The sequence below is a fragment of the Microcaecilia unicolor genome, chromosome 11, assembly GCF_901765095.1.
Source record: "Microcaecilia unicolor chromosome 11, aMicUni1.1, whole genome shotgun sequence".
Taxonomy (NCBI): Eukaryota; Metazoa; Chordata; class Amphibia; order Gymnophiona; family Siphonopidae; genus Microcaecilia; species Microcaecilia unicolor.
This window is the reverse complement of record NC_044041.1, coordinates 66,640,332-66,653,574: the sequence shown is the minus strand read 5'-3', so window position 1 is coordinate 66,653,574 and position 13,243 is coordinate 66,640,332. Positions and strand designations below refer to the sequence as shown.

Here is a 13,243-nt window from a genome sequence, read left to right as displayed (position 1 = left end):
GGAAAAAGAGACAGAAGATTGTCTGCCCTCGGAAGGTTCCACTGAGCCGATCTCGCCGCCTGGGTCTCATTTTTAGTTGAAGACACAAGGTGCAGGCGTTGGGACGATGACCAGCTCCCAGACACTGAAGACACGAAACGTGCCGGTCAGTGAGCGAGATCGTCCGGTTGCACCGCGTGCACTTCTTGAAGACGCTGGCAGGCTTTGAGGACATGAGCGGAAAAAACGCGCCGGCAAAATCAAAACTCGCGATGATGCCGAAAAAAGGCACCAAAACCTGGGAAAAACCTGTACGGGCGGCCAAAAAGGCCGCGCACGACAATGAAAGGAAACGTACGGGGCAGAAACTAAAGAAATACAGGAAAAAAAGTTTAAAAAAAAAAAGATGCAAAACGCGAGCAAACTCGCTCAGAAAAAATCTAAAGAGCGGCGAAAAACGGCGAAAACGCTGCGATGGCTCTCTCTGAGGAGCAGAACAGCCGAAAACAGCCGTCCTGAGCCACGGAAAAAAAGAGACTGAGGAGCACGCTCACGGTATGGGCGGGAAAACGGTCGCACATGCGCGGTGTGCGCATGTGTGCGTGAGGGCTAGCAAACTTTGTTGCTAGGAAGATCTCCGATCCTGAGGCTGCCGTAGGACGTCACCCATCAGTGACAACAAGCAGCCTGCTTGTCCTCGGAGAAATATATATATATATATATATATATATATATATATATATATATATATATATATAATATATATAATTTTGTTTTATGGCATTTGTATCCCACATTATCCCACCTCTTTGCAGGCTCAATGTGGCTTACATTTCGTCATGGATACTGGAAGTAGCATTGAATATACATTTGGTTTACAGAGGGTTTTGTGTTACATGGTAGTAAGATAGATGAGGGCGTTAGAGCAGAAAGACATTATAACACATTATAAGACAGTCTAGAAGTTTTAAGACTATACAGTTACACATGTTGAATTATACAGTTACACATGCTGATCGTTGTGATATATCTTGTCGAAAAGATAGGTTTTCAATAGTTTGCGGAAATTGGTCAATTCATAGACCGTTTTCAGGTTACGTGGCAGCGCGTTCCAAAGTTGCGTGCTCGTATAGGAAAAGGTAGATGCATGCATTGATTTGTATTTCAGACCCTTGCATTTGGGAGGATGTAAATTAAGAAATGTGCGAGAGGATCTTTTTGCATTCCTGGGTGGTAGGTCTATCAGGTCTGACATATAGGCTGGGGCATCACCATGGAAGATCTTGTGGACCAGGGTGCAAAGTTTGAACGTGATACGTTCCTTTAGTGGGAGCCAGTGTAATTTTTCCCGCAAGGGTTTCGCGCTTTTGTATTTTGGTGTGCCGAATATTAGTCTGGCTGCTTTATTCTGAGCTGTCTGGAGTGTTTTAAGTATTTGTTCTTTACAGCCAGCGTAAAGTGAGTTGCAGTAATCCAGATGACTAAGTACCAATGATTGTACCAAATATATATATATATATATATATATATATATATATATAATAAAACTCACCCTCAACGTTCTGAGGACACTGACGTCACTTCCGTAATGAAGGGTTCGTGGTGGTGAAGCCACCGAAAGCACCAAGTCGCTGGGCCCCGCCCTCGCGTCAAATGTGATGACGTCGAGGGCGGAGCAATGGCATCACGCATCGAGGGCGGAGCAATGGTGTCAGTGGCTTCACAACCAAGAAGCTGATGAAGGTGCGTTCACGAGGTGCGGACCTATGGCGTCAGTGGCTTCAGAATGACGAACCGGTGGGTAGGGAGGGAGGGGGTGTTGGGGAGGAAAACATTGCTAGCGCCCGTTTCATTTGATCCAGAAACGGGCCTTTTTTACTAGTGTGTATGATATGTTTACCTATAAACATATCATATCCCAAAAGCTTTAGCCAACTTAATATAATATCAAAGCCATAAATAATTTGTTCTTTCCAAAACTGTTCAAAATTCTTTGTCCTTTTTATACTCACAGCATCAGCTTCAGCTTTTTCTCTGGAAACCCTCCCTCCTGCAACAACAGACTCTAGTGCAGTGACCCAGCGCTGCTTATCAGGAAAACTGGGTGCTAATAAGTAGAGTATTCTTCCAGGCCAGCATGTTGTGTGAGGGTGAGACTCCAGTTTCATAATGTATGGCATATCTAGAGGTTACAGAAACAATTGATGTTAGATTCCTGTTTCAGTACCAGTATTTGCAAAACAAATTGTTGAAATAGATTATATTCATCTACCATAATGAGGGACATTTCAGTACTCAAAGTTGTAGAATTCTTAAAACGACAATAAACTTCTCCTTTATAAATATAGATTACTTGATGAAAATCAAATCATGCTTGTACCTCAAAATATTTGTCTTCTGTACTAGTTAGTACCTGAGCAAGATCAATGCTTAATCCAGCATACTGGGCAGTTTCCTTATGGCTGCTTTAGTCTCCTTCAGTAGAAATAAAGATCGATAAACAGACTGTCTTTTTTTGTACTGGTCATCATTTGTGATGAAACTCAAAGTCATTTGTTCCCTTCATTAAGTCATTGCAAAAAAAAAAAAAAAAAGATAACCTTCTCTTGAGAATCTGCTACTTAAACACTAACGAAGTCCATTATTACTTCTGACATCTCAAATGTTGAAATTAGTTAATATGAAAAACAATCCCTCAGAATGTGTCTAACACCAAGAAAGCGAATGATACATACCTGTAGCAGGTGTTCTCCGAGGACAGCAGGCTGTTCTCATGACTGGGTTGACGTCCACGGCAGCCCCTCAAACCGGACGAAAAATCTCGCGGGAGGTCTCGCACGCAGGGCACGCCCACCGCGCATGTGCGGCCATCTTCCCGCCCGTGCGTGACCGTTCCCGCTCAGTTTAATGACAAGCAAAGAAATGAGGAAAAAACGCAACTCCAAAGGGGAGGAGGGAGGGAAGGTGGGAACAATCAGCCTGCTGTCCTCGGAGAACACCTGCTACAGGTATGTTTCATTCGCTTTCTCCGAGGACAAGCAGGCTGCTTGTTCTCACGACTGGGGTATCCCTAGCTCTCAGGCTCACTCAAAACAAAAAAACAAGTTCAATTGAACCTCGCAACGGCAAGGGCAAAACAGAAATTGACCTATGAAGAACAATTAACTTAGAGTGCAGCCTGAACAGAATAAAACCGGGTCCTGGAGGGTGGAGTTGGATTCAAACCCCAAACAGATTCTGCAGCACCGACTGCCCGAACCGACTGTCGCGTCGGGTATCCTGCTGTAGGAAGTAATGAGATGTGAATGTGTGGACAGATGACCACGTCGCAGCCTTGCAAATCTCTTCAATAGTGGCTGACTTCAAGTGGGCCACTGACGTAGCCATAGCTCTAACATTGTGAGCCGTGACATGACCCTCAAGAGTGAGCCCAGCCTGGGTGTAAGTGAAGAAAATGCAATCTGCTAGCCAATTGGAGATGGTGCGTTTCCCAACAGCGACCTCCTTCCTGTTGGGGTCGAAAAATACAATTGGGCGGACTGTCTGTGGGGCTGTGACCGCTCCAGGTAGAAGGCCAATGCTCTTTTGCAGTCCAATGTGTGCAACTGACATTCAGCAGGGTGGGTATGCGGTCTGGGAAAGAATGTTGGCAAGACGATTGACTGGTTAAGATGGAACTACGACACCACCTTCGGCAGGAACTTAGGGTGAGTGCGGAGGACTACTCTGTTATGATGAAATTTTGTATAAGGAGCATGAGCTACCAGGGCCTGCAGCTCACTGACTCTACGAGCTGAAGTAACTGCCACCAAGAAAATGACCTTCCAGGTCAAGTACTTCAGATGGCATGAAATCAGTGGCTCAAAAGGAGATTTCATCAGCTGGGTGAGGACGACATTGAGATCCCATGACACTGTAGGAGGCTTGACAGGGGGCTTTGACAAAAGCAAGCCTCTCATGAATCGAACGACTAAAGGCTCTCCAGAGATGGCTGTACCGTCTACACGATGATGGTAAGCGCTAATTGCACTAAGGTGATTCCTTACTGAGTTGGTCTTGAGACCCGACTCTGATAAGTGTAGAAGGTATTCAAGCAGGGTCTGTGCAGGACAAGAACGAGGTTCTAGGGCCCTGCTCTCACACCAAATGGCAAACCTCCTCCACTTACAAAAGTAACTCTTTTTAGTGGAATCCTTCCTGGAGGCAAGCAAGATGCAGGAGACTCCCTCAGAGAGACCCAACGAAGCAAAGTCTACGCCCTCAACATCCAGGCCGTGAGAGCCAGAGACTGAAGGTTGGGGTGCAGAAGCGCTCCGTTGTTCTGTAAAATGAGAGCTGGAAAATACTCCAATCTCCATGGTTCTTCGGAGGACAACTCCAGAAGAAGAGGGAACCAGATCTGACGGGGCCAAAAAGGCGCGATCAGAATCATGGTGCCGCGGTCTTGCTTGAGCTTCAGTAAGGTCTTCCCCACCAAAGGTATGGTAGGATAAGCGTACAGGAGGTCCGTCCCCCAATGGAGGAGAAAGGCATCCGACGCCAGCCTGCCGTGTGCCTGAAGTCTGGAACAGAACTGAGGCAGCTTGTGATTGGTCTGGGAGGTGAAAAGGTCCACCGAGGGGGTGCCCCACACTCGGAAGATCTTGCGTACCACCAGGGAATGGAGCGACCATTCGTGCGGTTGCATGAGTCTGCTCAATCTGTCGGCCAGACTGTTGTTTATGCCTGCCAGGTATGTGGCTTGGAGAAGCGTGCCGTACTGGCTTGCCCAATGCCACATCCCGACGGCTTCCCGACACAGAGGGCGGGATCCGGTGCCTCCCTGTTTGTTGATATAATACATTGCAACCTGATTGTCTGTCTGAATTTGGATAATTTGGGAGAATAGCTGATCCCTGAAGGCCTTCAGCGTGTTCCAGACCGCTTGGAGCTCCAGGAGGTTGATCTGAAGACCTTGTTCCTGGGGGGACCACACCCCCTGGGTGTGGAACCCATCGACATGAGCTCCCCACCATAGGCGAGATGCATCCGTCGTCAGCACTTTTGTGGGCTGAGGAATTTGGAATGGGCGTCCCAGGGTCAAATTGGTCCGAATTGTCCACCAGTGCAGCGAATTACGACAACTGATGGACAGGCGGATGACATCTTCTAGATTCCCAGTGGCTTGGCACCACTGGGAAGCTAGGGTCCATTGAGCTGATCTCATGTGAAGACAAGCCATGGGAGTCACATGGACTGTAGAGGCCATATGGCCCAGGAGTCTCAACATCTGCCGAGCTGTGATCTGCTGGGATGCTCTGGTCTGGGAAGCGAGGGACAGAAGATTCTGAGCTCTCGCCTCGGGAAGATAGGCCTGAGCCGTCTGTGAATTCAGCAGAGCTCCTATGAATTCCAGAGATTGGACTGGCTGGAGATGGGACTTCGGGTAATTTATCACAAACCCCAGCAGCTCCAGAAGTTGAATAGTGCACTGAATGGACCAAAGAGCTCCTGCCTCTGAGGTGCTCTTCACTAGCCAATCGTCGAGATATGGGAACACGTGCACCCCCAGCTTGCGTAGGTACGCCGCAACCACCACGAGACACTTCGTGAACACCCGTGGTGCAGAGGCGAGCCCAAAGAGCAGCACACAATACTGAAAGTGACTTGTCCCCAGACGGAATCGAAGATACTGTCTGTGAGCTGGCAGTATCGGGATGCGAGTATAAGCATCCTTTAAATCCAGGGAACATAGCCAATCGTCTTTCTGAATCATGGGTAGAAGGGTGCCCAAGGAAAGCATCCTGAACTTTTCTCGCACCAGATATTTATTCAGGCCTCTGAGGTCTAGGATGGGACGCATCCCCCCTGTTTTCTTTTCCACAAGGAAGTACCTGGAATAGAATCCCTGCCCTTCCTGCCCGGGTGGCACGGGCTCGACCGCATTGGTGCTGAGAAGGGCGGAGAGTTCCTCTGCAAGTACCTGCTTGTGAAGGGAGCTGAAGGATTGAGCTCCCAGTGGACAATTTGGTGGGGTGGAGACCTAATACCGTACTATTTGGAGAACCCACTGGTCGGAGGTTATGAGAGGCCACCTTTGGTGAAAAACTTTCAACCTCCTCCCGACCGGCAGGCCGTCCAGCACGGCTACTTTGATGGCGGCTATGCTCCCATGGATCCAGTCAAAAGCTCGTCCCCTGATTTTGCTGTGGAGGCGTGGGGGGCTGCTTAGGCTCACGCTGTTGACGGGAACGAGCGCACTGGGACTGTCCCTGTGCCTGAGGAGGCCTTCGGGCTGGCTGGGTGTACCTACGCTTGCTGTAGGCGTAGGGTGCAGCCTGCCAGGCCCAGGAAAAATGTTCACCTGCGGAGGTGGATGCTGAAGGCGCCTGGTGGGAGAGCTTGTCGAGAGCGCGTTCCCGCTGGTGTAGTTGGTCCACCAACTGCTCGACCTTCTCGCAAAAAATGTTATCCCCCTGGCAAGGGACATCCGCCAGCTGCTGCTGGGTGCGGTTGTCCGGGTCAGAGGCACGCAGCCAGGAGAGTCTGCGCATCACTATACCTTGGGCCGCAGCTCTGGATGCCACATCACAGGTGTCATAGATACCCCTGGACAGGAATTTTCTGCACGCCTTCAGCTGCCTGACCACCTCCTGAAATGGCCTGGACCGCTCCAGGGGAGCTTGTCAACCAGGTCCGCCAGTTGCCGCACATTGTTCCGCATGTGGATGCTCGTGTAGAGCTGGTATGATTGTATTCTGGTCACGAGCATGGAAGAATGGTAGGCCTTCCTCCCAAACGAGTCCAGAGTGCGAGACTCCCGCCCAGGGGACGCGAGTCCAGAGTGCGAGACTCCCGCCCAGGGGGCGCCGAAGCGGTATCCCTCTAACTCCGTGCTCTCTTGAGAGCAGAGTCCACGTCCGCTGAGATAGGAGGCAGTTAAGGCCGCATCAACTCCGGGTCTGAGTGGATTCTGTATTGGGACTCCGCTTTCTTGGGAATGGTGGGATTAGATAATGGCTTCAACCAGTTCCGAAGCAGTGTCTCCTTGAGGACATTGTGCAACGGTGCCGTGGAAGACTCTCTAGGTGGTGATGGATAGTCGAGGACTTCGAGTATCTCCGCCCTCGGCTCATCCAGTTACCACGGGAAAGGGAATGCTGATAGACATGTCCCGAACAAAAGAGGCGAAAGAGAGGCTCTCAGGGGGCGAGAGCTTCCTCTCCGGTGAAGGTGTGGGGTCGGAGGGAAGACCCACAGACTCCTCGGAGGAGAAATATCTGGGGTCCTTCTCCTCCCCCCACGAGGCCTCCTCCTCGGTGTCGGACATGAGCTCTCTCAGCTCAGACCGCAACCGGGCCCGTCTCGACTGCAAGGAACCATGTCCTTGACGAGGGTGTCGAGAGGTGGACTCCCGCGCCAGCGGGGACAAAGCTCCCTCCATCAACGTCGACGGGGATTCCACCTGAGTGGCGATCGACACCGGTGCCGCAAGCGGCGCCGAAGACCAAATCACTGGACCAGAGCTCACCGGTGCCTCCATCAACGGCACCGAGGGCGCAAGCACCCCCCGTGCGGCAAGGCCTGGCGCATCAGCCCTTCCAGGATCCCCGGAAGGATGGCTCGGAGGCACTTGTCTAGGCCCGCTGTCGGGAGAGGCAGGGGGGCAGGTGCGGGCGTCGGTGCTGGAAGCTGTCCGGGTCCAGGAGACGGTACCGGGGTACCCGACGACCTGCGCATCGACACCTCTTCGATAGAGGGGGAGCGCTCCTCCCGGCGCTGTCGCTTCCTGGGGGACGAGTCTTCTCTCGACGTCCCGGAGCTGCCAGTCCCATGCTCCGTGGGCGACCGATGACGGTGCTTCTTCGCAGCTTTCTTCCGATGACCGTCATCGGCGCTCCGTGGCATAGACGAGGAGGAGGTGGAGTCTCCACGGCCTCTAGGGATTGGATCCGACAGGGTTCGGTCCCGATGGCCCTGAGCAGCGGGAGTGGCCGGGGCGGACTGCCAATGCGGCCGCTCACTGCCGCCGTCAGGTCGTCGGGCCAAGGGAACCTGTGCTCCTGGGGTCGGTGCCATAGTCGGCGCCGAAGACGTCGACATTGGTACCGGTACTGAAGACCCGGCCGTCAACACCGATGCCGTCGAGGTCGACGTCGAAGGGCCGGCGCAAGTTCCAAAAAGACGGTCCCGAAGAACTTGCCTCGCCACCTGCGTCCGCTTCTGCAAGCCGAGACACAAGGTGTACGCTTTGGAATTATGCTCCGGGCCGAGACACTGGAGGCACCAAGCGTGAGGATCGGTCTGCGAGATCTGCCGGCCGCACCGACCACACTTCTTGAATCCGCTCGGGACCTTCGAGGACATCGACGGAAAAATCGTGTCGGCGAGTTCAAAATCATCGATGGTGGCGGTGAAAAGCACACCACAAAAAGGAAGAAAAGGCTGCGACGAGGCGACCCCACGAAGAAACTCGACGAGGGGAAGGGAAAGGAAAAACCTTTAAAAAAAAAATAGAGAGGCGTGCGAAGGTGCGGAAAAAAGAAATATATAAAGTAAAAGCGCGGACTAGGCCGCAAATCGGTTGTCCGGGGCTGACACGGAGAGGGACGAAGACGCGTCTCTCTCTAGCGCGGAAAGCAAAAAACTGAGTGGGAACGGTCGTGCACGGGCGGGAAGATGGCCGCACATGCGCGGTTGGCGTACCCTGCGTGCAGGACCTCCGGCAAGATTTTTCGTCCAGTTTGAGGGGCTGCCGTGGACGTCAACCCAGTCGTGAGAACAAGCAGCCTGCTTGTCCTCGGAGAATCAATATAATCAAGTCAATCTTTTATGATTGATTCCATATCTGTATATGTTCATTGTAGCTATATTTTTAGATTTCATTTGCATGAAAAATGAATTCCCTTGCCAATGTATGGACTCTTGCAATGATGAATATGTATCACAATAAGGAATTTTTCCTTTGGTTCCAATACTTTGAGAAGGAGAGTACATTTTTATATGCAAATAAAGCATTACTATCACAAACTCATACAATATAAGGGAACTGATGACAGAAGACTGACTTGTTTAAATGTTGGTCTTAATCACATTCTGATATTTAATTTTTCATATAAAAAATTTCTAATTTGATGTTAGTTAGCAGCAACCATTGGTACCAGCAGCTTTTGTGTTTAGTGTTGGAATTCTGCTGTTCTCTCTCCTCTCCTTTCTCGTTCTAGAATTCCTAACCACACTGCAGTGTGGTTCATTTTCAAAGCACTTAGACTTACCAAGTTCTATAGGTTACTATGTAACTTTGCAAGTCTAAGGGCTTTGAAAATACACCTCACTGTTTACTAAACTGGTTTTCCTTGCACCAACAAATGCCTTGAACCCTATCTGTCTGGCAAACACTTGCTCACATTCTTAGCCTATTGCTCATTTTCCATTCTTGTTATCCTGCTGTCATCAGTGCTCTTGGTCATACATTCTTCAACTTTTTACTTGAATTGTACCGCTGTGTAGATCATGATGAGGAAAAAGCAGACACACTAAACAAATTATACTTCTGTAAATAAAATTCTAGAGAAGGGCCACAGTCGGCTAACAAAGATATACATGGGAATAAAGTTGATACTGCATCATTCACAGTAGAAAGTATTTATGAACAAGTTGGAAAACTGAAAGTGGACAAAACTATGGGTCAGGATGAGATAAATCTCAGGATACTGAGAAATATCAGACATGTTCTGGTAGCTCCTCTTAAAGGTTTGACTAATATATCCTTGGAGATGGGAGAGGTTCCATAAGATTGGAGAAGCATGGGTGTGGTCCCTCTTCACAAAAACGGTGACAAAAAGGAAGTGGGAAACTACAGGCTGGTAAGCCTCACCAGTGGTGGGAAAATCTGCTAATTACTATGGAGCTGCTCATTCATCCATGGGGAAAGCCACTACTTAACCCTAAGGTCGGTAGAATGGACTCTTGCTACTCTTTGGGATTCTGCCAGGTACTTGTGATCTGGATTGGCCACTGTTTGAAGTAGGATGCTGGGCTAGATACTTCCCAACTTTCTAACCATTCATTATGGAGGCAATATTTAGATGGAAAATTGATAAATGCAGAAGTACTCATCCTGAATTTTCAAAAGGAATTCTCCTTGAGGAGTTTCCCATTGATAATCAGCTCACATGACCATAAGAAATGTGGCAACTTTAAATTTTGCTCCCATTGGAATCCTAGACTTCAAGGTTGACTTGAAGATAAGTGATAATGTTGAAGAAGTCCTAAAGGTATGGGTGGATGGAAGGAGAAGTAGCAATTTGAAGGACTACAAGCTTTCTATGGCCACAATAATTGGATCATGGCTATAGAAAGTTTGATAAGTGCCAATTTAGACAATACAAAAGAACACAGGCTGAAGAGAACAGGCAGGACTAAAAGAGCACAAGAGAGTGCTGCTGAATGCACCTTCTCCATCTCAAAAATTATGAGATGGCAGGCAAGTATGCAATCAGATTTGTCATCTTTAACTTCAGTGGTTAGAAAATCCATTGTAACACTGCTAAAGCAAAATAAAGCAGCACCTTTATAGAAGTAGATTGCAGGATCCCAGATCACATGGTTTCAACAAAGGGAAAATCCTCTCAGACAAACTTGAGTTCTTTGAATTAGGCGACAAGAGGGTTGCTTGAGAGCTGTGGTGGATGTTGCCTACATATGCTTCATTAAGGCTTTGGACACTGTTCTGCACAAAAGATTAGTAAGTATACTAGAAACTGTATGAATAGGAAAGAAAGCAGTAAACTGGGTGAAAAACTGATAAAGCAAAACTTAATCCATTGGCAATTTGTCATCTGTGCCTGTTGTGAGTTGCAATTAGCCGGGTGTCATTGGCGAGTCCCTCATAGCAACTGAACAACATTGCTTGCACTTTGCATAGTTCTGTCATTATGGTTGCCTCCACTGTTGGTGGTGTTTGTATTTCTTGTGGAGTTTCGTTCTTCCTCCTTTTTTGTGGTCATTGGTGAGTACCCTCTGCAGCCCTGGCTTGTCTTACTCCATGGTTCTCAAACTGAACATTGCTGACTCCATCCTGGTGACATCATCAGGGAATGTGGATATAGGCCAAGAACCAACTGAGTGATTGCCTTTCTATCCACCTAGACTTTGTCAACTGTGCTATGGACTGCAGTTAACCTAGTGTCATTTGGTGAGTACCACCTGCAGTCCTGGCTTGTCTTATTCTGTGGTTCCCAAACTGAACACTGCTGGCTCCATCCCCTGGGAGTGCAGATACAGCTCTGGGACTGACACCAGAGGTGTTGCACCAAAAAAGGTGAGAGACCAAGAAGCTCCTTTGGGTGCTTGGATGACATTCTTATCTGGTATCTCTGGCTGCTGTGAGTAATCTTTTGGACTGTGCTCTGTGATTCTGTGTTATGTACTATCCCAGTGGTTTGTGGCCAGGGCCATTATGTTGTTTTAAGATCTTGCTATGTTAGGGGGAGATCAAGTTCCTTGTCTTCTTTAGAACCTATTCTATTTAATGCCACTCCTGGAAATATAACTAGTCAGAGTAGTCGCCCTAAATGATCTTTTATTACTTACTATACCGCTCTCTTTTGACAGACAGGTGAAAGCAGTATACAATCCATAAAATAAATATTAAGAAAGGAACTCCATAAAATACAAGGAAGGGACACTCACTCTCATTAAAAGAAAATGGTCATTAGATAATAGGACAACACTGGTAATCCTACAACTCCAAGCCTGACCCTCTGAAAGTCTACTGAAAAAAGGGTTTTTAAAAATAAATTTAATGGCCTTAAAGATCAGTTCAGCCCTTAGAGTCAGAGGTAATTAATTCCATAATGCGAGCACTAAGCAGAAAAAGGCAGAATGCCTTATGGCTTCAAAATGCACTTGGGAAGGGGCAGTAAAAGCTAAATGATGTTCATGAAATGAGGGGATGAGCCACACAGGCACATAAGGGACAATCAATGATGCAAGATCTATTTATTTATTTTTACATTCTTGTATCCCACTGTTATACAAAAACAGGTTTTGGTTCAAAGTGGCTTACAAATTATGTTCTGGCTGTTTGTTACAATTGTGTTCTTACGTTTTATATTTTGTATTGATACTTGTGTTGATGATTTACAGTTTCTGTTTGCACTTTGGTCTGGGCTTCTCATGTTCATCTATGATTTGTACTTGGGATGGCTTCTCATGTTCATCTATGATTTGTATTTGGGATGGATATTGATGGCTAAATTATTTATAGTAGAATTTTTTTAAGAGGTATGTTTTCAGTTTTTTCCTAAAGTGTAGACAGTTCGTAATGCTTCTTGTGATCTTTGGTACTGAGTTCCACCATTTGGAACCCAGATAATTGAAACTGGCCACGTAAATAGATTTGTACATTATATTTCGACAGTTCGGTAGGTGAAGAAGTAGGTAGTTTCTGGCTTCCGTGCTTGGGTTTCTTGGGGATAGTTCAATCATGTCTATCATATATTCTGGTGACTGACCAAGAGGGGCATAATCGAAAGGGATGCCCAAGTTTTGCTGAGGACGTCCTCGCAAAACGTCCTGATGGAGGGGCGGGGAAACCCCTATTATCGAAACAAGATGGGCATCCTTCTTTCGTTTCGATAATACGGTCGGGGACGCCGAAATCCTGAAATTTAGATCGTCCTTAGAGATGGTCGTCCCTAGAACTTGCTCGTTTCTTAGTTTCGGCAATAATGGAAACCAAGGACGCCCATCTCAGAAATGACTAAATGCAAGTCCTTTGTTCGTGGGAGGAGCCAGCATTCGTAGTGCACTGGTCCCCTGACGTACCAGGACACCAACCGGGCACCCTAGGGTGTACTGAAGTGGACGTCATAAATTGCACCCAGGTACATAGCTCCCTTATCTTGTGTGCTGAGCCCAAAACCCACTCCCCACAACTGTACAGCACTACCATAGCCCTTACAGGTGAAGGGGGGGGCACAGTGGGTTTGTGGTGGGTTATGGAGGGCTCACAGTTACCACCACAAGTGTAACAGGCAGGGGGGGATGGGCCTGGGTCTGCCTGCCTGAAGTGCACTGCACCCACTAAAACTGCTCCAGGGACCTGCATACTGCTGTGATGGACCTGTGTATGACATTTGAGGCACAAAATATTTTGAAAGATTTTTTTTGAGGGTGGGAGGGGGTTAGTGACCACTGGGGGAGTAACGGGAGGTGATCCCCAATTCTCTCTGGTGGTCATCTGGTCAGCACCTTTTTGTGCCTTGATCGTAAGAAAAAC

The 13,243-nt window shown here is 48.1% G+C and overlaps 1 protein-coding gene across 1 annotated transcript in view; it reads right to left on the bottom strand.

Annotated features, from left to right (window-relative positions):
- The window catches only part of CIT (citron rho-interacting serine/threonine kinase), a 1,023,678-nt gene that overhangs the window by 258,923 nt on the left and 751,512 nt on the right, over positions 1 to 13,243 (bottom strand). The window contains 1 exon segment of the mRNA XM_030217566.1: positions 1,992 to 2,161. Coding sequence (XP_030073426.1) covers positions 1,992 to 2,161 — 170 coding nt within the window.